The 23,837-nt window shown below is 38.7% G+C and overlaps 3 protein-coding genes across 6 annotated transcripts; 2 read left to right on the forward strand and 1 right to left on the reverse strand.

Moving 5' to 3' along the window:
• Positions 1-9,021: 9,021 nt before the first annotated feature.
• LOC116194342 (probable aquaporin PIP2-5) lies at positions 9,022-11,283 on the forward strand. Of its 2 annotated transcripts, XM_031523140.1 has the most exons (4): positions 9,022-9,412; positions 9,621-9,916; positions 10,603-10,743; positions 10,911-11,283. In XM_031523140.1, exons 1-4 carry the CDS (start codon positions 9,094-9,096, stop codon positions 11,022-11,024), a joined length of 870 nt encoding a protein of 289 aa, XP_031379000.1. In that variant the 5' UTR covers positions 9,022-9,093; the 3' UTR covers positions 11,025-11,283. The 2 variants fall into 2 exon arrangements, with proteins under 2 accessions (XP_031379000.1, XP_031379001.1); XM_031523141.1 differs by lacking the exons at positions 10,603-10,743; positions 10,911-11,283 and adding an exon at positions 10,117-10,596.
• Positions 11,284-15,754: 4,471 nt separating this feature from the next.
• LOC116194155 lies at positions 15,755-17,728 on the forward strand. 3 transcript variants are annotated; one of them, XM_031522899.1, is made up of 2 exons: positions 15,755-16,266; positions 16,406-17,110. In XM_031522899.1, exons 1-2 carry the CDS (start codon positions 15,972-15,974, stop codon positions 16,507-16,509), a joined length of 399 nt encoding a protein of 132 aa, XP_031378759.1. In that variant the 5' UTR covers positions 15,755-15,971; the 3' UTR covers positions 16,510-17,110. The 3 variants fall into 3 exon arrangements, with proteins under 3 accessions (XP_031378759.1, XP_031378761.1, XP_031378760.1); XM_031522901.1 differs by having other exon boundaries at positions 15,766-16,266; positions 16,621-17,110; XM_031522900.1 differs by lacking the exon at positions 16,406-17,110 and adding an exon at positions 17,470-17,728 and having other exon boundaries at positions 15,793-16,266.
• Positions 17,729-18,646: 918 nt separating this feature from the next.
• On the reverse strand, positions 18,647-20,035 carry LOC116197374 (caffeoylshikimate esterase-like). Its single transcript, XM_031527511.1, has one exon. It carries the CDS (start codon positions 19,899-19,901, stop codon positions 18,921-18,923), a length of 981 nt encoding a protein of 326 aa, XP_031383371.1. The 5' UTR covers positions 19,902-20,035; the 3' UTR covers positions 18,647-18,920.
• Positions 20,036-23,837: the final 3,802 nt, after the last annotated feature.

Genomic DNA, 23,837 nt, shown 5'->3' on the forward strand with positions numbered 1-23,837 from the left:
TATTTTTCTGTTTTTTCCTAAATTTAGCACTTTAGCCTGTGGGCTCTGTCGATCTTCCACTTTTTTTTTTTTTGGCAATTATATAAGAGAGCCCGTGGCCTCAGTAGAGGTATGAGGAGGAGAAATAATGGAAATATGAGGCACTCAACTGGATAGAATCCAATCCAAAACTTGTTTTTTTTTTTTGTCTCTGACTCTCTGGATAATCCAATTTTTCTTTTTCTTTTTTATTTTTTTTATTTTTGGTTTTAGTTCGTAATTTAGACCTCAACTTTGTCATTTGCTGGAGAAGGGAAAGAAAAAGGAGCATTTTCCAGGACTCCAATCCCATCTCTTACTCTTGGGAGTAATTGACCCAAACCTTAACATCAGCTTGTTTCTAAATTGGCACTGGTCCATCAAAATTCATCTATATACATAGAAAGGGAGAAATTTTAAATGGTCCTAACTACTTACAATGATATGATTAAAAAGAACTAATTAAATTATTCTTTTTTTTTGGTAGGTGTTAATTAAATTACTTTCAACTAATGAAAGTGGTACTTACTCATTTCCCTATTAATACTCATTTCCCCATTTTATTGCAATCTAATTGATATTTCTTCAAGTCAGTTGGCGAGATAGAATTATTGCAAAATTTCCTAAAAGAAGAAGATTTAAAATCTATTAGGAGCTGGAATCCTAGTTGGTCTTAAGAGCATCCACAGCGGGGGGTCAAATCCCGGCCCATTTGCAACCATGTGGTTGACAAATGGGCCGCCCCCATTACTGCTCTCCCACAACAAAATACGAGCACCCGCGGCACCGGCCCACTGAACTGGGTTGGTGTTGGGCGCGGCATGCTCAAATTGGAGCGTGCCACGTGGCAGACATAAATTTTCTGTAATTTTTTCTTTTAAATATCAGCCAATGGCTACAGTTGTAGCTGTTGGCTGATATAATTGAATTTAAAAAAAAATTAATTTCTTCTATAAATACTACATATAAATTCAATATTCTTCACATACATATCATCGTTTTCCTCTCCTCTTCAAGATGGACCCCCATCAAGCCAATAACGATGATATTCTCAATTTCATGCAAAATCTCAATTTTCTCGTCTCAAAATCCTAGTTACCCAAATTCTCAATCCCCATAACCAAACATCGAAATTTTCCGATTCATCCAAATTGCCCGATTTATCCGAATCGTCCTTATTACCAAACTCCTTATCATCCACACATGCTTCCACAATATCATGGAGGCACCGATACATCGGCTCGTCCAATTCGATCGCAATACAGTGGCTCGAGTTCGAGTGCTGCCAATGTCAGGGGCCCATCTCAACAATTTTTCAAAACTCTCATGGGTTCACAATACTTTGAAATGTCCGGCCACGACGATTCTGATGGTGTCGATCCAAACGACGAAGATGTCGAAGTTCAAGATGACGGGTAAAAGAATTCCCATTGGTGTTGAGAGTGGGATGATCTCCTCATGAGTGCATGGTTGAATGTCTTGAAGGATCCTGTGGTTAGCACTGACCAAAAAAGCGATGCTTTTGGCTCTGGATCCATTGTTATTGCATTATTGACAACAAAACCAGTTTGATAAGAAGAATGAAAATTCGCTGAAAAAGGAAGTTATTTGCTACATGTCAAGAAGGGGTACGAAAAGATGTTGAGCGAGCATTTGGCGTTCTACAAGCTTGATTTGCTACTATACGTGATCTTACACGGTCTTGGAAAAAGTCCAAGCTTGGAAAAATTATGCGAGCGTGCACTATTTTGCATAATATGATTGTTGAGGATGAGCATGAAACGTATGCCGGAAGATTCGACCTGCTCCCAAATGATGACGAAGAAGAAGTGGTTGTGGGACTAGTGCAAAGGTCTAAGGGAAATCTTACTCTGTCTTTGAGTTATATCCAAAGAGTGTTAACCTTGTTCTCTATAGCGTGGGGCCATGGCTCTTGTACAAAGATGGCAACGTATCGTAACGTTGTCCAAAAACAAAGAACAAGTACAAAAATATGTCATGACAAGCTGGCCAGTATATATGGACCGGAATTAATCGAGGAAACTATAGCTGATTCATGGACCAATCTTATATTCATAATTAGCTTTATTACAAAGAAATTTATGTCCCGAATCGGTTGATAAGCGCGAAACCGGTTCGATCCAAGTACCAGCAGATGTGATTGCGAATGCAAAGCGGTTAATGCCACTAATCACTACACTAAGTTTTTTGCTTGTTGATGCCACCAACCGCGGTCCACATCCACGTATACATTAAAGGTGGATTGGTTGGATTGGTTTTAGTGCTTGATTTATATAAGAAATGCAAGCAATTTTTTTTATTTAAATTATTCTGTTAAGGATAAAGTTTTTTCAATGTTCTCGTGAACCCAAGCATTGGAAAGCAACTTCCACTCCCTCCTATGAGCCCTAATAAAGTCTCACAGACAGTGGGACTTTTTCCTGGAGATCACAAAGATTACCAGAAAAACTATATGGCACCCTTCTCCACGTTCTTCGTCTTCCTCCTCTCTACTATCGATTATCTTCTCTTGGTGCGTATGTCGACTCATCAGATGTCAGACGGTTATGTCGGCGAAAGTCCGCTCATGTTCTCCCCTCTAAGCGTCGGCCTGATCCTTCCCGATGTTCCCATACTTATATAGATGATGATATTGCAAGTCATCTGCATCAAACAGTTCTATAACCGGTAACGAGTTCGAAGATTGGTAGTCCTATACTATATGAAGTATGGATCCCCTATGCTGTGCGTTTTTTTTTTGGCGGTTTGTCGTGCGGATATTTTGTTTCAGAGGATGATCGGGTTGAGTCCTGTTCTTCCACTATCATTTTTTTTTAAATGAATATATTTCTGTAGAATTTTTTCCACTATATATTTAGTGATTGAGTGGTTTACTGTTAGAACTACCCCCACGACCAACCGTTTATTATATATTTGCTTGCCATACATAATCTTCAATTTTGAGTAATTATAGTATCTCCGAATTATTTGGCAAAGTATATCGCTAATGAGCCTATGAAGTATAATTGAGGTTGGACACGTCTATAAGCATCCAACTATCGCCCCATTCTCTACATTGAAAAAAGAAGTATTACCATTTTTTTTAAGGATGAGACGTTTACTTTTTTATTAGGGAAAAATATATCATCTATATATATATATATATATATATTTTCGATAAGTGAAAAATCATATCATAATTAAATAGTGATGAATTGCCACATTCCTTTTATGTGAAGCCCAATTCTCTGATTTCTACATCCCGAGCTTATGTATGTGTATGACAAGGAAAATTGGGCATTTCCCACATTGAGCCGTAACAGTTCTCATTGGAAGCTGCCCATCACGATGGCAGGCGTTTAGTAGAAACTATTGATCATTATAGGTGCAGCTTCCCTATCAAGATCGCGACTCAAGATGTCGGTGTCATACTCATACTATAACCCCCGAGAATTTCCTTTTTTTTCCCAGGAAAAGGATTTTTCCCCAAAAAAAAGTTCAAATGCCAAATCCCCCGATTCTCTCAATTGCAACGACTATCCATGATATTGATGAAAAGTTGTGACCTTCTGGTTTGAAGGATTCATCACTTGGTGTGCCACGCCATACTCAGAATTGACTCGTTAGCATAACAGAGGCTCATCATACAGATGCGTCTAGATGTGTCTATCAACTGTTAATAGATATATAAACGGCGCCCATAAAGGGGCAAATATGAAAAACTGCACAAAGTAATGGGAGCTATTTGACAAGTGAAAGAAAAGTACCCCCATTTTTTCACTTTTATTTAATTTTGTTTTCTGCGGATTTCTTGAACCTTTGCGCTTTCGCTCCACTTGTATGAGCAGTCAAATTACCTCAGCAATGGCATCTTGCAGGAGTCTTCTTCTTCTTCCCCGATTCTCCGCATAACAAACAATATTCCCGAAAAGGAACCAAATACAAGAAACCCTTTTATCGGTCAACGATCCTCCAAAGGAAAGATGCATCTATGGCCTTCGACGATGCTGAGGGACTCGTTCAAGAGCGAGTGCCTGAGGACGGTGGAGTGGAACCTGCGGAGGATGACGATTTCATATATCTAAATATATAAATATATATCTATACTATTATCTATACTTACTATCATATAAAGAGAGATCTCTCTTTCATCTCATTTTTCCTTTCCCAAAAGCACCCTTACAAATATGTATACTACTACAAAATTGATAAGCAAGACATTCGTCTAACTTTCACTTTTCAAAAAAATACTTAAAAATATGACTTATTAATGATAGCTATATGATTAAGGATACAATTGAAATTTTCTATAAAAAAACTATTCACTTTCCTATTTTTCTCTCCCACTCCCTAGGTGTGTAAGCGAGCCGAGACATTCGCGAACGGTTCGGGCTCTACTCAATGAAAGCTCAAATTTGGCTTGCTCTTATAAAACTCGAGCTCGCCATTTAAACAAGTTAGGCAGAGCTCAATGATATTCGGCTCGTGAATCTCGTGGGCCTAACTAAGTTTATATCTATATATATATATATATATATTCTTATAAGTTATATATGTAAATATTATGAGGTTTATGCCCAATTACAAGACCCACCCACACCAAATAATGAGGGTTGAGCCTATTATCCTCTCTCTGCTCTAGGTCAGGCCATTGATCAAAATGAGTATAAAAGAGCCTAAACGAGTTGAGCCCGAGCCTGAGTCCGAGCCTGCGCCAATGAGCCGAGCTCAAGTTTGACTGCCTAGACTCGCACGAGCTCGGGCCCGAGCTCGAGCCCACAAGTTGATAAGTGAGCCAGGCTTGAGCGTGCTATATTCGGGTTCGGCTTGTCTCGTTTACACTCCTACCACTCCTTTCCCCCATTTCTCCTCTACTCTCCCTCTTTCGTCCTAACCTGTTCTACTTTCATCCATCCATTTCAATTGCTTTTTGCCTTTTTTTTGTTTGAAAATTTTATATTTTATCCATAACAAAGTCTCAAAAAATAAATTTGATACGGTCCGACATTCTCTCAGATTTGCTTAGTTGATATTTAAACATTATATAGAAACAATTTTTTTTTCATTATCTATTTTATGTTTCCCATGCATCATACGAGTCATCCTCTAGTAATTCCAAATAATAGAATCCACAAAATAAAGAATAAAATTGTAATTTCAAAAAAAAAAACTACCACATCGATGTGCAAAAAAAAAAAACTACCATATCCACTTTGTTTTTGTTTTTGTTTTTTTTTCCCCTTATCCCCTCTCTCTCTCCATTTCTCTTTCTTTTCTTTAGTGAGAGCTCCCCTTCCTCTCTTTCTTCATCCTCTAATTTGTATTCATTAAAATTGTTTTTACAAATATTAAAATTTCTACGTACTATTAGATCAATTGGATTTACTTTTAATTATTATTATTATAAGATTTTTTAAAATTTAATTCTTATGTATTTTTAAATTATTGTTTCTACACGTAACTTGAATTTACGTCTTACTAACAAAAGATAATTTAATAATATCGCACTTAAAATATGTACAATGTATGCGTGCGTAGTGCGGGTCACCTCTAGTACATATAATCATACCTTGACAAATAAATTTAATATTATAATTATATTCTGTTGTATTATCATTTGTAATAAAAAAAGAATCACTATTTAACGGAACCTTCCATCTTATTCTTTCCAATAGGCACACACCATTTTTTTTTTGGCTGCATGGCAAATACCACAAACGGTTTTTCTTGAACTCCCCTTGTTCTCTAATTTAATTTATTTAATTAAAAGTTTCAATTATAAAGGTTACGGAAAAGTTTTTTTTTTTGGGAAGTAAGGAAATTGAATTGTTTATACATATTTTTTCATTGTGTACTTTAATATCCAGAAACTCAATGGATCATGATTAATTCAGTTCGAGTCGAGCCAGTATACCAAATGATAAAACTTCCCAATCAAATATCCTCTATTCGATATATATAATTTGCCTATATGTGTTGTTATATTATCCATGTACTATATATTTCTTTGTTGAGTGTTCTTCAATGCGTGTCATAAATGATATTTTGTCATAAAATCCAAAAATAATCCCTTCGGACTGTATCAACCACGCATTGCCACGCAAACTCAATTATTATCTGAACTAACTTTGTACTAATATGCAGCCAGCCTCTTTACTCAATCTCTCCATATATTCCAAACTTCATAAATTTCCAAAGAATGTGCATCCCTCTCCATATATTCCAAGCTTCATAAATTTCCCAAGAATGTGTATCACGTAAGAAAGTGAGAAAGTATTGTATGTAACTGGTTGATATTGTTTCACATGATATTTGAAAAATTTTATTTTTTGTCGAGAATAAATTTTTTTTCTATTTGATATTTCTGAAAATTAATTACTGATAGTAAACTTTTATTAACTTGTGACAATGCTACATTGTATACCCAATACAAATAAGATTTTCTTCTATCAAGTGACTTGTAGTCATCAACGTGCTTATTTCTTCAAATTCTTTTGGCACGCCTTTACCCTTCGCTCGTATGGGAAAGATGGACCTGTGTCACCCTTTTTCCTCCATCTCAACCGAAGCCCAATCGGATGCTACCATGCGTCCAGACATCAGCCGAAGCGATCGAGGAACTAGAATAGAAATTATACGGAAATAAGAATTCATATATCCTCTATATATCTATTCTCGGCAATTATAGAAAAGTTCATATGCAAAGTGATCGAGTTGCCAAATTAGTTAAAAGACTAAAATCACTTCTAAGTTAATCATATTGATAAACTCTGTGTTGTCTTAACCATTGTTGATCTATGTATTTGATAGCTACGGAGATAACCTTGTCGCGTTTCTTCGAAGTTGATCGTTGCGGCAGGAGTATCACCTAGGAATACACCTGGGGTCTTTTTCAAAGGAATGCGATATATTGGTCCCGTTTAATGATTCTCTTTGGATAAGCGTGGATAAGCGTGCTATGTACATTCTCTCTTTGGTTAATAAAACTCATCACTTAATTCAAATATATATATATATTGGTCCCCTTATCTCAATATAGTGACTTGATTCGGAGAAGAATTATTGACAATAATGACCTCTCGATGACCCGTGAATTACTCACTGACCTAAAAATATATGTGTCGCGTTTAGGCACTGCTTAAAATTAAACCTATTGATATTTTCTTTGCTGAATAAATAAACCTATTGTTCTATTACTAATGTGTGTGCACATTTTGATACTAATTATGAGGACACGATAATGACAATATTGATCAATCCGTAGATCTTATAATTCATTTGGTGCAAATAATCAGCGAAGCGGCAATAATTTTGCTGATCTCGTACGTCATCTTTCGCCCATAAATAGCTGTCGAAGTGTTGCATATGTAGAGAAAGTTTTATCATCGGAAATGTACGCCGACGGTAGAAAAAGTACACCGACGGAAGGTACTCAATAATTCTCCCATAAACAGCTAGCATGGGCGTATGAGCGTAATAGGGCATGTGGGACAGAATATATATACACGAGAATGAGAATTAAGCAAAGGAGGACAAGGTCTAGTACAATTAAAAATAAAATTCTAAATAAATTATATCTTTCATTATATTAAGTTTTGGATCTCTTTTGTAATCGGAAAAAAAAACACATATCTTCTAGATTTCGAGTCGATAACAAATGCAATAACATTAATTTGTCTAAGAAAATCTCCACGTGTTTCTATTTAGAAGATAATAAAAAAAATGCTTATTGGACCTCCTACCGCACCCTCACACGAACTCAATAAGATCTGTAAAATCCATTTTCTCAGATAGCATCATTCTTTTCCCATAGGAAAAACTATACATTCCGTCATCTAAGTTTGATTATTTTCTACTTTAGTCCTTTCTCTATTTTTTTTATCGTTTACACCCTATGGTTTTTACTTTTTTTTATTACAGTCCTTTTCCTATTTCTTGGTTCGTTTTCATTCAATTCATTTGCTTACTTTTCTGTTTTCATCATTTTATCAATTTTTTTATTGGAGAAGTTTTTAATTTTGATCCTCAATCTTTTGTAGCTACTTTTTTTATTCTAATACTTTTTTTAGTTCATCTTTTTTCTTAATGTTAGGCATTTTATTCTTATAATTCTACTGCTTAAAAAATGCTCACACAATATTTTAGAAATAAAGTATTTTTAAATTTTTTTAAAATAAATTAAAATAATAAAAGCAAAATCATGAATCTATTCGAGTTAATAAGAGGGAGTGAGCATTTAGGTTGTAGGCAATCTTGGTGGAGGCAGTTTGAGTTTGAACCATTAGTGCCCGAATTCACAAGCAAAGAAACGGAAAAATATAGAAAAAATAGAGGCAATTGTACCTCGATAGCCACCGATCATGCTTGTGATGCAATTAATGATGTCGTGAAAAGTAAGGATGACTGTAATTGCAAAGAGAAACGTTAATAGATCTACAGGCCTATGGTGACCTCTCCTAGGACGGTGGTGCTCGGCGTCGTCCCCTACCATCGCCTCTCAAGTTATCATCCTTCGTTTAACTATTAGCACCATCCCAGTTGATGTTAGTTATCCCTCAAGTTTCGAATAGATTCATATACTTCACTTTATTATTTAAATTCATCATTAATTTTTTTAATTTTAAAAAGTAATTTTTATTTCAAGATATATTATGTTGGTAATAAGTTTAACATTGAGGTAATATTTGACTATCAAAAAAGAATTAGGACAAAAGGAATAGTAAAAAAAAAAGGTTGAGGACCAAAATTAAATTTTTTTTTACTAAATATTTTAGATAAAAGGATCCAAACAAAAAAATAATCAAAGGTATTGGACAAAATTGAACCAAGAAAAAGAAAAATGATTGAAATAAAAAACCATTTAAAGCTATAAAAATGTAAATGATAACAAAAAAAATAGAAAAAAAGAATGAAAACAAAAAAATAACCAAATTTAGAACATTAAATGAATAGTTTTTCCTTCCCTTATAAATATGACTCCCTCGCTCGCCGCCCTCACCGCGCACTCACCAGCATTCACTCTCTCTATTCTCACTTGTAAAGCTAACTTTTGGTGCCATAATCAACCGATAGTAAATGGCGGGAAACGATGTGATAGCGGAGCATGGGTCGTTCACGGCCAAGGACTACCATGACCCACCGCCTGAGCCGCTCTTAGACACGATTGAGCTCAGAAAATGGTCCTTCTACAGGGCCCTCATTGCTGAGTTCGTCGCCACCCTCCTCTTCCTCTACATAAGCATCCTCACTGTCATCGGCTACAAGAGCCAGACTGCCACCAGCCCCAAACACTGCGCCGGAGTCAGCGTCGGCGTCGGCGTCGGCGTCCTTGGTATCGCATGGGCATTTGGCGGCATGATCTTTGTCCTCGTCTACTGCACCGCCGGTATCTCAGGTAAAGAAAATATCACTGTAACCACCCCCCGGGGGTTAATTCTAACAGGTTTAACGTTTTTTCATTGCATTAAGCATGATCTATGTGTGTGTCGTACGCATATATAAGCCTGCATGTCTCCATATATATCGAGTAAAACTCGGTATTCAAACGGATGGTCACATGCTTATTAACTGACAGTAGTATGATTTGATGGATTATTTGGTAGGGGGTCACATAAACCCGGCAGTGACATTCGGGATGTTGTTGGCGCGAAAGGTGTCATTGATACGGGCAGTGATGTACATGGTGGCTCAGTGCCTGGGAGCCATATGCGGGGCGGGGATCGTCAAGGCCTTCCAGAAGACGCACTACAACCAGAATGGCGGCGGTGCGAACAAACTCACCGATGGCTACAGCACCGGGGTTGGACTCGGTGCCGAGATCATCGGGACCTTTGTTCTGGTCTACACTGTCTTCTCCGCCACCGACCCGAAGCGGAATGCTCGCGACTCCCATGTTCCAGTAAGAGAGTCCCATCTAATTAAGAACAGAAAGAAAACTAGTAATTAATATAACATATAATTTCGTAAATGTTATCTAATTCTCGTATGACTTTCATAAGTTGGTATTTGCGAACATGACCAATTAATCACGAGGATTAATTATGTCTTATCGCTTAGGATTGAGACAGCTGAGTTTGTGGTGTTACCATTGAATTTCAGGGCAAGCAAAGCATGGAAAGAACCTTGAAAGCCTAATCATGTTCTCCTTCTATCTTTACCCCAATGGCCGAAAGTTGGTTCTATGTCGAATGATATAGGGAGCCCCTATGATCTTAAGGCCGGACCTCTCCGGAAAGTCCGGGGATTCGTGTGGTCAATGGAGTATGGCTGATGTGTCGTTTCCTTTGTCCCCCAATTTGGGTAGAATTTCCACCCGTTGAGGGTGCCATGACTCCAGAATTTATGACCGTATATCAAGAGGTAACTGGACCTACCTGCAATTATTAACGGTCCACCTACTATGATCGATAAATCAAATCATCTTGAAAATATTGACAGGCGCGTCGAAACGTACGTACATTTGATGTACAAGCACATGTTGTGCAAAACCGATAATTTGAGTCGTCTGATTAGGATATCTGCACACTTCTAGATTGTATTTCATAGTACGCACATTTACTATACATCGTTGGTGCATGTTTTAAGGTTTTGATTCCGCTTCCAATTGGGTTTGCTGTGTTTATGGTTCACTTGGCCACAATCCCAATCACCGGCACCGGAATTAACCCCGCGAGGAGCCTTGGGCCTGCTGTGATCTACAACCAGTCCAAAGCCTGGGATGATCAGGTACTTACTAATGAGAATATGTCAATATATACTACTAATAATTAATAATTTCAGATCATGGCGATAATCAATAACCAGGTCATTCAGATAATTTTAGCCTCTATGCGCGATCGATATGTCAATAATAAGCTGATTAATTTGTATGCTGGTTCCTTTCCTTTTTCCAGTGGATGTTCTGGGTCGGACCATTCATCGGAGCGGCAATAGCTGCCTTCTACCACCAGTTCATCCTAAGGGCAGGCGCGGTTAAAGCTCTGAGTTCCTTCAGGAGTAACCCTTAGTCAAAGGAGTAAATATATCGCGACGGTCTAGCTAGAATCTTGGCCCGGTAACTCATATGACCGTATCACGATATAAATATATATATACGGCAGATGCAATATTGGACGAAGAGTCAGGGTATGGGGGGCATCGTTCGTCCAAAAGTTCAAGGTTGTATTTTGGTTCCTCCCTGTCTAAAATTTGCAGGCCTTATTTTGTAATGTAGTTCTATTTGTAATTCTTTGATTTCTATTGTTCATTTTTATTTCCCTGCATAATTGACTATATTTTCTCTTTTTTACTAAATTGAGCCCTTTAGCCTGTGGGCTCTGTTTATCTTCTTCTCTCTCTCTCTCTTTTTTTCCTTTCAATTATATAAGAGAGCCCATGGGCGTCGGTAGAGGTACGAGGAGGAGAAATAACGGAGATATGAGACACTCAACCGGATAGATTCGAATCCAAAACTTTTTTCTTTTTATTTTTTTGGTCTCTGGGGATAATATATATATACATATATATATATATATTTTTAGTTCGTAATTTAGACCTCAACTTTGTCATTTGCTGGAGAAGGGAAAGATAAAGGAGCATTTTCCAGTACTCCAATCCCATCTCTTACTCTTGGAAGTAATTGATCCAAACCTTAACATCAGCTTGTTTCTATGTTGGCACTGGTCCATCAAAATTCACCTATATACATAGAAAGGGAGAAATTTTAAATGGTCCTAAGTACTTACAATGATATGATTAAAAAGAACTAATTAAACAACTTTCTTTTTGGTAGGTGCTAATTAAATTACTTCATCTAATGAAAGTGGTACTTACTCATTTCCCTATTAATGCTAAATTCCTTATATATCGCAATCTAATTGGTGCTTTTTCAAATCATGTGGTGAGATAGATTTACTAAAAATTTTCTTTAAAAAAGAAAATCTAAAATCTATCAGGAACTTGAATCTTAGTTGGTCTTTAGAGTATTCGCAGCAGGGGTCAAATCCCGACCCATTTGCCTCCATGTGGCAAATGGGCCACCCCCGCTGCGGCTCCCACATTGTGGGAGATGGGGGCCCGCGGCATTGGCCCACTGAACTGGGTTTGTGTCGGGCGCGACACGCTCAAATTGGAGCGTGTCACGTGGCAGACGTGGTCCTATTCCCCCCGCCCCCTCTTCTTTTTTGTAATTTTTTTTAAATATCAACCAATGGCAACAAGTGTAGCCATTGGCTGATTTAATTGGATTTTTTTAAAAAAAATTAATTTCTTCTATAAATACTGCATAGAAATATAACATTCTTCACACACATATCATCCTTTTCCTCTCATTTTCAAGATGGATCCCTATCAAGACAACAACAATGATATTCTCAATTTCATGCAAAATCCCAATTTTCTCGTCTCAAAAAAATCAAAGTTACCCAAATTCTCAATCCCCATACCCCGAACATCGAAATTTCCCAATTCATCCAAATCGTTCTTATTACCAAACTCCATATCATCCACCCATGCTTCCACAATATCATGGAGGCACCGGTACATCGTCTCGTCCAATTCGATCACAATACAGTGGTTCGAGTTCGAGTGCTGCCAATGTTAGGGGTTCATCTCAACAATTTTTCGAAACTCCCATGGGTCCACAATACTCTCAAATGTCCTGCCACGACGATCCCGATGGCGTCGATCCAAACGACGAAGATATCAAAGTTTAAGATGATGGGCAAAAGAATTCCCATTAGCATTGAGAGTGGGATGCTCTCCTCATGAGTGCATGGTTGAATGTCTCGAAGGATCCCGTGTTTGGCACTAACCAGAAAAGCGATGGCTTTTGGATCCGGATCCATCATTATTGCATTATTGCCAACAAACCCGGTTTGATGAAGAAGAATGAAAATCCGCTGAAAAAGGAAGTTATTTGCTATATGTCAAGAAGGGGTACGGAAAGATGTTGAGCGAGCATTTGGTGTTCTATAAGCTCAATTTGCTACTGTACGTGGTTTCACACGATCTTGGAAGAAGTCCAAGCTTGGAAAAATTATGCGAGCATGCATTATTGTGCATAATATGATTGTTGAGGATGAGCGTGAAACGTATGCCGGAAGATTCGACTTGCTCCCAGATGATGACGAAGAAGAAGTGGCTACAGGACCGGTGCAAAGGTCTGGAGGAAATATTACTCCATCTTTGAGTTATATCCAAAGGAGTGTTAACCTTCATGATAAACAAAAGCATTGACAATTGCAGGTAGATTTGGTGGAACATCTTTGGTAGTTTCATAATGGTGAATGAATTATCGATTCGTCGCTTTTTAGTGTTTCAATTAGGTAATATCGTTCTCTATGTAATGTATTTTCTGATGTATGTTTAATTATGCAATGTCATTGTTAATCATTAAATGTATTAGGATATGTTAATGTACTGTTTCACTCGGTCTTATCCGTAATTAATATTTTTAAATAATTATATTTTTATTGAAAATTAAAATTGAAAAATAAAAATAAATATTAAATAATTGATGTTTGAATTAAAATCCGAAAATTAAAATGCTTATTTATTAATTAAACATAATAATAATTTAATAAATATGTAAGTAATTTTTTTAAAGAAAAACTCGAGTGAGAACCACAAAATGAGATTTACAATGCAGAGAAAGGGCCAATTTTTTCTTTAGGTACCACTTTGCTTACTTGACCGCATGTGGGGCCCCCAAAAGGGAAACTGGCCCCCCTCAAAATCGGGCCCTGTACTGCAGATGCTCTCCGTAGTCAAGGGTAAAGAGCTCGAATCTATAAATTTGATCAAAGAAGGAAAATTCGGCAGTACCTTGAGGTATAATATGCATGCGCCTCGTCCTGCTGTTGGATCGCCTTGTTCTCAATAGCGTGGAGCCATGGCTCTTGTACAAAGATGGCAACATATCATAACGCTGTCCAAAAACAAAGAACAAGTAACAAAAATATGTCATGACAAATTGGCCGGTATATATGGACTGGAATTAATCAAGGAAACTATAGCTGATTCATGGACCAATCTTATATTCATAATTAACTTTATTACAAAGAAATTTATGTCCCGAATCGGTTGATAAGTGCGAAACCGGTTCGATCCAAGTACCAGCAGATGTGATTGCGAATGCAAAGTGATTAATGCCACTAATCATCACGCTAAGTTTTTTGCTTGTTGATGCCACCAACCGCGGTCCACATCCACGTATACATTAAAGGTGGATTGGTTGGATTGTTTTTAGTGCTTGATTTATATAAGAAATGCAAGCAATTATTTATTTATTTATATTATTCTGTTAAGGATAAAGTTTTTTCAATGTTCTCGTGAATCCAAGCATTGGAAAGCAACTTCCACTCCCTCCTATGAGCCCTAATAAAGTCTCACAGACAGTGGGACTTTTTCCTGGAGATCACAAAGATTACCAGAAAAACTATATGGCACCCTTCACCACGTTCTTCGTCTTCCTCCTCTCTACTATCGACCATCTTCTCTCGGTGGGTATGTCGACTCATCAGATGTCAGACGGTTATGTCGGCGAAAGTCCGCTCATGTTCTCCCCTCTAAGCGTCGGCCTGATCCTTCCCGATGTTCCCATTCTTATATAGATGATGATATTGCAAGTCATCTGCATCAAACAGTTCTGTAACCGGTAACGAGTTTGAAGATGAGTAGTCCTATACTATATGAAGTATGAATCTCCTATGCTGTGCTCTTTTTCTTTTTTTTGGGTGGTTTGTCGTGCGGATGTTCTGTTTCAGAGGATGATCGAGTTGAGTCTTGTTTTTCCGCTATCATTTTTTTTAAATGAATATATTTCTGTAGAATTTTTTCCACTATATATTTAGTGATTGAGATGGTTTACTGTTACAACTGCCCCCACGACTAACCTTTTATTATATATTTGCTTGCCACACATAATCTTCAATTTTGAGTAATTATAATATCTCCGAATTATTTGGCAAAGTATATCACTAATGAGCCTATGAAGTATAATTGAGGTTGGACACATCTGTAAGCATCCAACTGTTGCCCCATTCTCTACATTGAAAAAAGAAGTATTATCATTTTTTTTAAGGATGAGACGTGTACTTTTTTATTAGTGAAAAATATATCATCTATATATATATATATATATATATATATATATATATTTTTTTTTTCGATAAGTGAAAAATCATATCATAATTAAATAGTGATGAATTGCCACATTCCTTTTATGTGAAGCCCAATTCTCTGATTTCTACATCCCGAGCTTATGTATGTGTATGACAAGGAAAATTGGGCATTTCCCACATTGAGCCGTAACAGTTCTCATTGGAAACTGCCCATCACGATGGCAGGCGTTTAGTAGAAACTATTGATCATTATAGGTGCAGCTTCCCTATCAAGATCGCGACTCAAGATGTCGGTGTCATACTCATACTATAACCCCCGAGAATTTCCTTTTTTTCCCAGGAAAAGGATTTTTCCCCAAAAAAAAGTTCAAATGCCAAATCCCCCGATTCTCTCAATTGCAACGACTATCCATGATATTGATGAAAAGTTGTGACCTTCTGGTTTGAAGGATTCATCACTTGGTGTGCCACGCCATACTCAGAATTGACTCGTTAGCATAACAGAGGCTCATCATACAGATGCGTCTAGATGTGTCTATCAACTGTTAATAGATATATAAACGGCGCCCATAAAGGGGCAAATATGAAAAACTGCACAAAGTAATGGGAGCTATTTGACAAGTGAAAGAAAAGTATCCCCATTTTTTCACTTTTATTTAATTTTGTTTTCTGCGGATTTCTTGAACCTTTGCGCTTTCGCTCCACTTGTATGAGCAGTCAAATTACCTCAGCAATGGCATCTTGCAGGAGTCTTCTTCTTCTTCCCCGATTCTCCGCATAACAAACAATATTCCCGAAAAGGAACCAAATACAAGAAACCCTTTTATCGGTCAACGATCCTCCAAAGGAAAGATGCATCTATGGCCTTCGACGATGCTGAGGGACTCGTTCAAGAGCGAGTACCTGAGGACGGTGGAGTGGAACCTGCGAAGGATGAAGAGCGAGAAGCAGAAGAATCAGCAGCAGCAGCAGCAGTCCTCTTCGATCGAACGGCCTCTGCTCGACGATGAAGGAGGAGGGCCGAAGAACAACGGAGGAGCGGCCGTGGAGGAGACGCCCCGTTCGGTATTCGTCTGTGGGTTCCTCAGGCTGTGCGGTGATGTGGTTATGGTGATGTCTTGCTTCTACTGCTGCTTCTGCTGCGGAGGTAAAATTCCGGTTGTGCCCTTCTCTGCAACTCCTGTTTACGAACGTATCATTATCTTTTGCTCTGTTTCTTGACCATTTGGGATTAAGATAGGACTTAGTTGCTTGGGGGAGACTGATCTTTGCCATTTCTATGATAGTGGAAATGTCAAATTCGGCTTTGCACCGAAAACTGAAGGTCCCCGGGAGTCGGGTGATCATCATGGGTGTGTGTGATACGGAAGAATGGAATGATGCGGTTTGAGTTATTTGTCAGGGCTCATTTTGATATGAAGGAATGGCATGGGATGGCAAACAACTCGTAATTCCGTGAAACTGCATGACCTTTGATTCCAGCATGTCATATGTCCCGCAGGTGTCTCAATATAGAAGGGTAGGATCGGTAGAATCTTGGGTCGTTCGATAAATACACTGAGAAGTGAGGAGGTAGCGGTTCTTGCTGACTACAGACTAGTACAAAGTGCAGTGGTAAGAGTTAAGATAGTGAGTTGAATGCGTGACCAGACCCTGGCTGTACGATTCTGCTGCAGTAAACAAGGAGGAGAGGAGAGATATAATCTGGTTGATTTTCCTAGCTTAGTCGGTCTTGACAGTGATGAGTATATGTGAAATCATTCGACGTCTTAGTAGATAAGTTCTAGTTACAGCTGAAAGGAATGGAATGTACTTCTTTACCTTGAGTTAGATTCTTGGGATTGCATATGCTGTATCTCTTCTTGTTGAATTGCTTCTCTGCTGGTTCTAAGTGCGTGTTTCAATTTTAGACGCGTTGGTATCGAATACTTCATGTTTGTATTTTCTGTAATTTAGAGCAGTTACATCGTGCCCAGGCTTTGTAGCACAAACCGAAGGTATACGCCACTTGATATTGCAATTTCACTCATAAATTTGCAGTAGAATATTTTGATGCATGACCACCAACAGTATAATATTAAGTGGTCTGTTTGAACTTCCTTCATGAGATTGTTACGGGAGGTCATGAGTTGTTGGTGATCTATCCTCCTTATGTCGTCTCTGTTTCCTCTTCTTTCGCGTGCTCTCCATCCTCGAACCATCTCCGAGTTTCATGCTGTTTAAGATTGCCCTCTGATGGGTAATGTGTCTTGTTTCATATATGTATGTACTCATCCCATTATCTGGAAATTAGTTTTGCTTAAATTTGGGTGAATGGCATCGTTTGATACGAAAATATTTGATGTTTCAGTTTGCATCGACGAAGAAGATATGTTGTAGCCACCAGTCATGGGAGCTTATGCACTGGAAATACCAGAGGAGGATGTCAGGGTCTCTTCCCCGACAGCCTTAAGGAGCTTAGATAATCGGTACATAAAGCCGGTCACTGGGTTGGAAAAATTTCCGGATTCTGTTGTGAATAGGAATAGCGATTCATGACAAAGATGATCTATCCTGATTTGCACAATCTGAAATTTTTCCTATTATCCTATTCGGTGAGTTTTTTTTTTTTTTTTTGAATATAAATTTTTAAATACTTTAGATAAGGAGAAGATAAGGAGACAAAATGATCAATAATTTTCCCGGCCATATCTTATCCCCATTAATGAATCAGGACCCTATATCACTTCGCTGCCCTTTGGCGCCATAGTGAATGCCCATTCCCTGCTCTGGAGATTTTGACAAGAAAACGATTTTCTAACACCCTCACGACGGTTTTAATATTTAAGCACTGATCATAATTAAGGATAGTTTCCGTTCAACTTAGCATTAATGGACTGTTAAGGCTGTCCTAGGATTAGGTCGTACGTTGAAGTATTAGAGAAAAAGATGAGGGATCATTCTCCATTTCTGGTTACCTATCCTAATTCTCGGCTCGCCCGATCCTCTGATTGGCTGACCCGAGGCCCATAGTCTGTGTTTATTGCCGCCTTAAGAACCCGAGTCGGAATCGCATCTCTGCCCAAACAATGACACCCAATCCCAAAAATTCGAGTTTCCATCCGGTATTGGATCGGAACAGACCCCAGGTTCCACCCCCCCACCAAATGTGCCCGGAAAGTGAGCGCTTCATTAATGAATCTGATTCTTAGCAAGTAACAATCGAGTTATACGGTTTGGTTCGCGGGACAGCCCACGAACAATACCCCTAATTTCCCCATGTTTGTGGGGAAACTGGAATTTGGGAAGCCCAGATTAGGATTTCCGGGCTCCAAATATATATATATATAGATATATATATTTTAAACTTATTAATTAAAAATTTAAAATTAATTTCTTTATAAATATTTCTCAATTTTTATAAGCTAAAATAAAATAAAATATAAAGTTAATATTTGTTATTATTTATATAAATATAATCATGTGGGTGTATTATTATTTTAATCTTTATAAGCGCTCGTATACTTACTAAACGCGATATTATAACATTCATGGCAATCTGACGTTCCAAAGTTTATTTTCTCAGTAATCTAATATTCCTTATAATCTAATATTTCACGAGCCATACGCAACCTGAGAAATCCAAATTTAGCTAATAGCCTAAATAACTTGTCTTCACATCACAATAACATTTATTTAATACATTTTTTTTTCGGTAGATCATTTATTTAATATATATTTTATTTAACTTTTGTACATTTATTGTTACGCGCCGCCCTCCATTTAATCCATGGCCCAACCCCACGCGCCGGCGGCCGGCTCCTAATCCCTACGCCCACCATCAGCAGCCGCCCGCTCGGCCCTCGATCTCAGCCAGTCAACCACTTCCCCGAACACCTTCTCGACGCTCTCCTCCGGCTCGCCGAGCAGCTGATGCCACATCCCCGGGTAGATCCTCATGGTCTTGTCCGTACTCGAGGCGCGCGAGTACAGCTCCTTGACGCACTCCGGGTCGCACACCACGTCGCCCTCCCCGTGCACGATGATGAAGGGCACCTCCACCTCCTCGAACCTCCCTTGCAGCTCCCTGCACACCCTCAGAAGCTCGTTTGCTGTGGCTGCCCGCGGCCTCGCCACGGTCCTCTTCGGGCTCGCCAGGGCCAGCTTCCGCTTCCACTCCACCTTGAACGACACGTCCGGGATGGTCCCCCGCGTCGGCACCACGCGCCAGGTCGGGATCAGGGCGGCGGCGATGAAGAGCAAGTGCTCGAGCGGCCACGGCGGCTTGAACTTGTCGCTGATCCCACACATGGCTCCGTTCAGGACCAGCCCGTCCCACTTCCCCTTCTGCCTGAGCGTGATGTAGAGGGAGATCGCGCCGCCGAGGGACTCGGCATAGAGGAACGCAGGGAGCCCCGGGCGGTGGCGGGCGCGGAAGGAGTCGAAGAATGAGATGCAGTCGTCGACGACGAGGTTGATGTCCGGTATGTGGGCGATGAGGCCGTCGGAGTGGCCGTGCCCCTGGTGGTCGAGTGCGCAGACGGCGAAGCCCGACTCGGCGAAGAGGATGGCGGTGAGCTGGATGAACCAGCTGGACTCACCGGTGTAGCCATGGACCATCGCAACGATGCCGATGGGCTCCGCCGGGGGGAGTGGGGTCCACCACTGCGTGAAAAGCTTCATCCCCCGAGAGTTGGTGATGAACTCGGAGCCATGACTGACCGAGTGGCGGGCGTAGAACTCCTCCGCCGTCAGCGAGCCAAATAGGCTGTTCTCCTTGGCCTCGGCTATGGGGTGAACCATTCTCGGCCTCCGGCGAGTCGTCTCCAGCGGAGAGAGCGACGAGTGAGCTGAGAGTTAGAGAGAGAGAGAGAGAGAGATTTTATCCGTCCAATGGGCGTGAGAGACAGTTGAGGGGGGGGGGGGGGGGGGGGGGGGGGGGGGGGGGGGGGGGAATCGCTCACTGCCCCTATTTAGGTGGACGGACAGATAATCAGGTGTACCGACACCACTGGTCTTACCGTGCGCCACCAATCCATCACCCCGCCAAGGCCACGCGATAAACGCCTCAGATTTTCAACCAAGTGACTAGTCGGACATGCTGGTACCGCGCCAGGCACAGCAGTCAATGTGTACAAAGTCGAGTTGCATCATGCCGTGCTATTTCGGAATTTATTGTGTCCTGTATATAAAGTCGAGTCGTATCATGCCGTGCTATTTCGGAATTTATCGTGTCCTGTATATAAAGTCGAGTCGTATCATGCCGTGCTGTTTCGGAATTTCTGGTGTTCTTATCTTGGATTGAGGACGTTATCATCACCGATCTCATTAATATTAAGGCAGAGCCTAGGATGGATGAACACCTGACCTACTACTATAACATTGCTGGGGAAAAGCCCTGCAAGCTCCAATGCGAAATTTATACATGTGAAACGACTGGGATGAAAATAATTCAAAATAATAATAAAAGGACAATGATATGATGATCCGAGACGTGCACTCCTCTAGAAAAGGAGAGTTCTGTTTCCACTATGAGAATTTGGACAAGAGAAGAGTATAATAGGGTGGCACATATCTTCAATATTTAGGAATTAAAAGAATTTATATTTGATACTCATTAGTAGAACTATATAAATACATATATATATATATACATCTTTATTTAAATTTCCATTTCTCATCCTATATCTATACTCCTCATTTGTAACAGAGACAAAAAAAAATGATAAAACGTGATTTGTAAGAGATCACATAACATTTGTTTTCGGAGTTAAAGTCAGGAATTTGTGATTGTGATTGTGATTGTAGAAGAAGACAAAAATATATGGGATCCACCAGTTTGACTTTTGAAATGTGAAATGAATGGAAGGTATAGATAATTAATTATAATGGGATTGTATTTTAATAATATATGGGGCCCACCAGTTTGACTTTTGAAATGTGTGTTTTGTTATGTAGTGTTTTGAGTTAAAGTTAAAGTTAAAATCTTAAACCACGACTTTGAAAACAAACGGAGCATTAAACTCGTGATTCTCAGTCAACTGATCAAGAGATCACATAAATCAACTTGCTTGTGGGTAGATTCAGTAAAACAACCAACTTCGGAAACAAAATAATTCAAAAAATATGCTCTGCTAAAAAGAAAAAAATGTTTAGTATATCTTTAAAAATAAAAAATGTGAACCATGAAATGACTCGCGAAATAAATTCGAGGAAAGGGTATGTCCATATCATACGGTTGCCTGTCAACTTGGTCCACATTATTGTTGGTCCTCGTCATTGGCCAAGCTTCAATTTACAAGCAGAATAAAATAAAATAATAATAACTTCTACTAGTAAATATGGTCCAAAATAATGCAAATAAGAGTAGAGTCAAGGGAAAATAAATTTAACAAATTTTTCAGATACATTATTTGCAAGAAATAAAATAAAACCTCAAGTGGTTGGCCAAATGGTATGGAGGAGCGTAAGTATCCATTTGATCCCAAGTTTCAATCCTCATGATGGCACCTGACACGGCTTAATGCCATATTTATCCATTCTGTGTGTGGTAGGGTTGCTGCATGGGATTTGGAAGATCACTTAAGCAAAGTCTAAACACCCCAGTCAAAAAAAAGAAAAGAAAAGAAAAGAAAAGAAAAGGAAATAGATGTATTCTAGAAAAAAAAAACGAAATCATTTCTTTTCACTTTTGTTTTCCTTGTTCGTTGCTTGTGACGAGGATCAGCAACAAGAAGACTGGGATGAGGACAGGTCAAACAATCAGGAACGCATAGCATATGTCTTTAATTTTATCCCATATGTTCCATTATGATGAACAATTTTAGAGAGGCTGAGAGAGGGGTGTGACTTTGTGACACACAGTCTTGTCTAAAAATCAATAGATTTCGAGTTCGATAGATCTTTAGACCTTCCTTTTCATAAAAAAGAAAAAAGTTTATGAAAACGGTGAGTAATTGAATCCGTGTTCAACCTATCTTAAGTTCAGAGGTGATGGAAATCAACGTTGTTAATTATATGCGGAAAAACTTCTTCTTATCCCTTATTAGATGTTAGAATATTCTCAAATCTCAATATTTTGTTCTTCAATTAACATTCGTTCACGTGAAAAAAGTAAGGAAATTAAGATGCAGAATTACTGGTAGGCTTTTTTACGTAACACACTTCTTTTTAAAAATGTTCATCGTTATCAACCAATACATTGTTGATTGAGTAGTATGCAATTCAATCTCCGTAATTAGGAAGGGAATACAATTCGAGCTCCGAGAATGCAATTGTTAAGAGGAAAAATTACCTTTAATAATTTTTGCCCCCCTCCCCCTAAAAAAAGAGAATGACTTTTAATACTCGATTTTCTAAAATTACGATAGTAAAATTTTTCATAATTTTTAATACCAAAAAAATAAAAACATGTTGCTCGTCAAACAGGAAAACCTTCTGCATATGGTATGGATCAGCGGGCAACATTCCAGTCGCGACCGGATTCGATTATGCAGGGATGGACGAAAATTTTCATTCATAATGAAAAAACATACTCTTATTTCCCAATATAGACAAACACGTGAAGTTCACAGGAGGAGCAATACCCGACAGAATCTAATCGCTTCAAGATGAACCGTGCACATATATACCTTGAAATATCCTACTGAAACATGGAAGTAATCTAACAATTAGATCGTGCACAGGGTCCAAACGAACTTAAGAATTCGGTGCTGGGAACAGGCAGAGACCGGGATTCGAACTAAGGGAAGCAAAGTTTTTGAAGGAGCAAATAGGAGGATAAATTCCTGAGTTAGAAGAGTAAATATAAGGAATTTTACCAAAAATATGAAAAACTATATATATAGATTTCTTTAAGACATCGTAATTTTAGTGGGGGGCGATTGCTCCCCTCAATTCCCGATCCATCCCTGACAGGAACTTGTTTTAATTTGTAATGTCTGATCTTGGGGATGTAAAAGCTCAAGCTAACATATTGCAATGGATGCTGAATGGAGAATTGACAGATGATATCGAAAGCACGTTTCCTTATCTTTTTCTTGATTTTTCCGATGTCCGTCATATGGGTTAAGTGCATAAGTGAACTATTACTTGGGGTACAAAATGAATCGGGGACGTTTCTCTCTGGGACTGAATTTGAGAGAACAGTACTCTAATGAGAGAGTCCTCCGCGGTCGATATAATTGTCCATTTTACGGAAACATTTATGAGACTCCCCTAAATTTCGTGCTTTTGAAATTTCACCCCCTAAAGCCCTCAAAATTTGAAGTTAGACCATAAACTATCATACCTGATAATATAAGGTCCACCAAAATATCCATAATTGCCGACAATTTACATTAGCTACTTTCCCGAGAAACTAAACCAATTGATCGGTGAGAGGAATTGGGTAAAAGATCTCTGAGTAAATTAATCACGAGCCCAGTGCCCGGGGGCATACTCAGTTTAAGTGGACAGAGTTTATGTTTATGGTGTAAGAATTTGAAATTTTCTATAAACACCTTACAGTCAAAGCAAATGGTCGGTCTAATGGGATCAATTTTATTGAGTAAATTAAGGATATTTCGTGATCCTATAATAATAATAATAATAAAAGAGGATCTTTGAGTCATCGAAGATCAACAAATTCATTTGGGACTTGAATTTATTCCAAAATAAACAAGGCATGAAGATATTTCTTTATAATATAGTAAGTAAAGTAATTTTTCTTTTAAATTGCATCTAAATTTCATTAAAATC

This window comes from Punica granatum, chromosome 2 (genome assembly GCF_007655135.1).
Source record: "Punica granatum isolate Tunisia-2019 chromosome 2, ASM765513v2, whole genome shotgun sequence".
In the NCBI taxonomy this organism is placed as follows: domain Eukaryota; kingdom Viridiplantae; phylum Streptophyta; class Magnoliopsida; order Myrtales; family Lythraceae; genus Punica; species Punica granatum.

What these genes read in the sequence shown, in the direction of transcription:
- LOC116194342 (XM_031523140.1), top strand. Translation starts at nt 9,094, where the DNA reads ATGGCGGGAAACGATGTGATAGCGGAGCATGGGTCGTTCACGGCCAAG. An exon ending in CTGCACCGCCGGTATCTCAG is followed by an intron (nt 9,413 to 9,620) that starts GTAAAGAAAATA and finishes ATTATTTGGTAG; the next exon opens with GGGGTCACATAAACCCGGCA. An exon ending in CTCGCGACTCCCATGTTCCA is followed by an intron (nt 9,917 to 10,602) that starts GTAAGAGAGTCC and finishes GCATGTTTTAAG; the next exon opens with GTTTTGATTCCGCTTCCAAT.
- LOC116194155 (XM_031522899.1), top strand. Translation starts at nt 15,972, where the DNA reads ATGCATCTATGGCCTTCGACGATGCTGAGGGACTCGTTCAAGAGCGAG. An exon ending in CTGCTGCTTCTGCTGCGGAG is followed by an intron (nt 16,267 to 16,405) that starts GTAAAATTCCGG and finishes TTTCTATGATAG; the next exon opens with TGGAAATGTCAAATTCGGCT.
- LOC116197374 (XM_031527511.1), bottom strand. Translation starts at nt 19,901, where the DNA reads ATGGTTCACCCCATAGCCGAGGCCAAGGAGAACAGCCTATTTGGCTCG.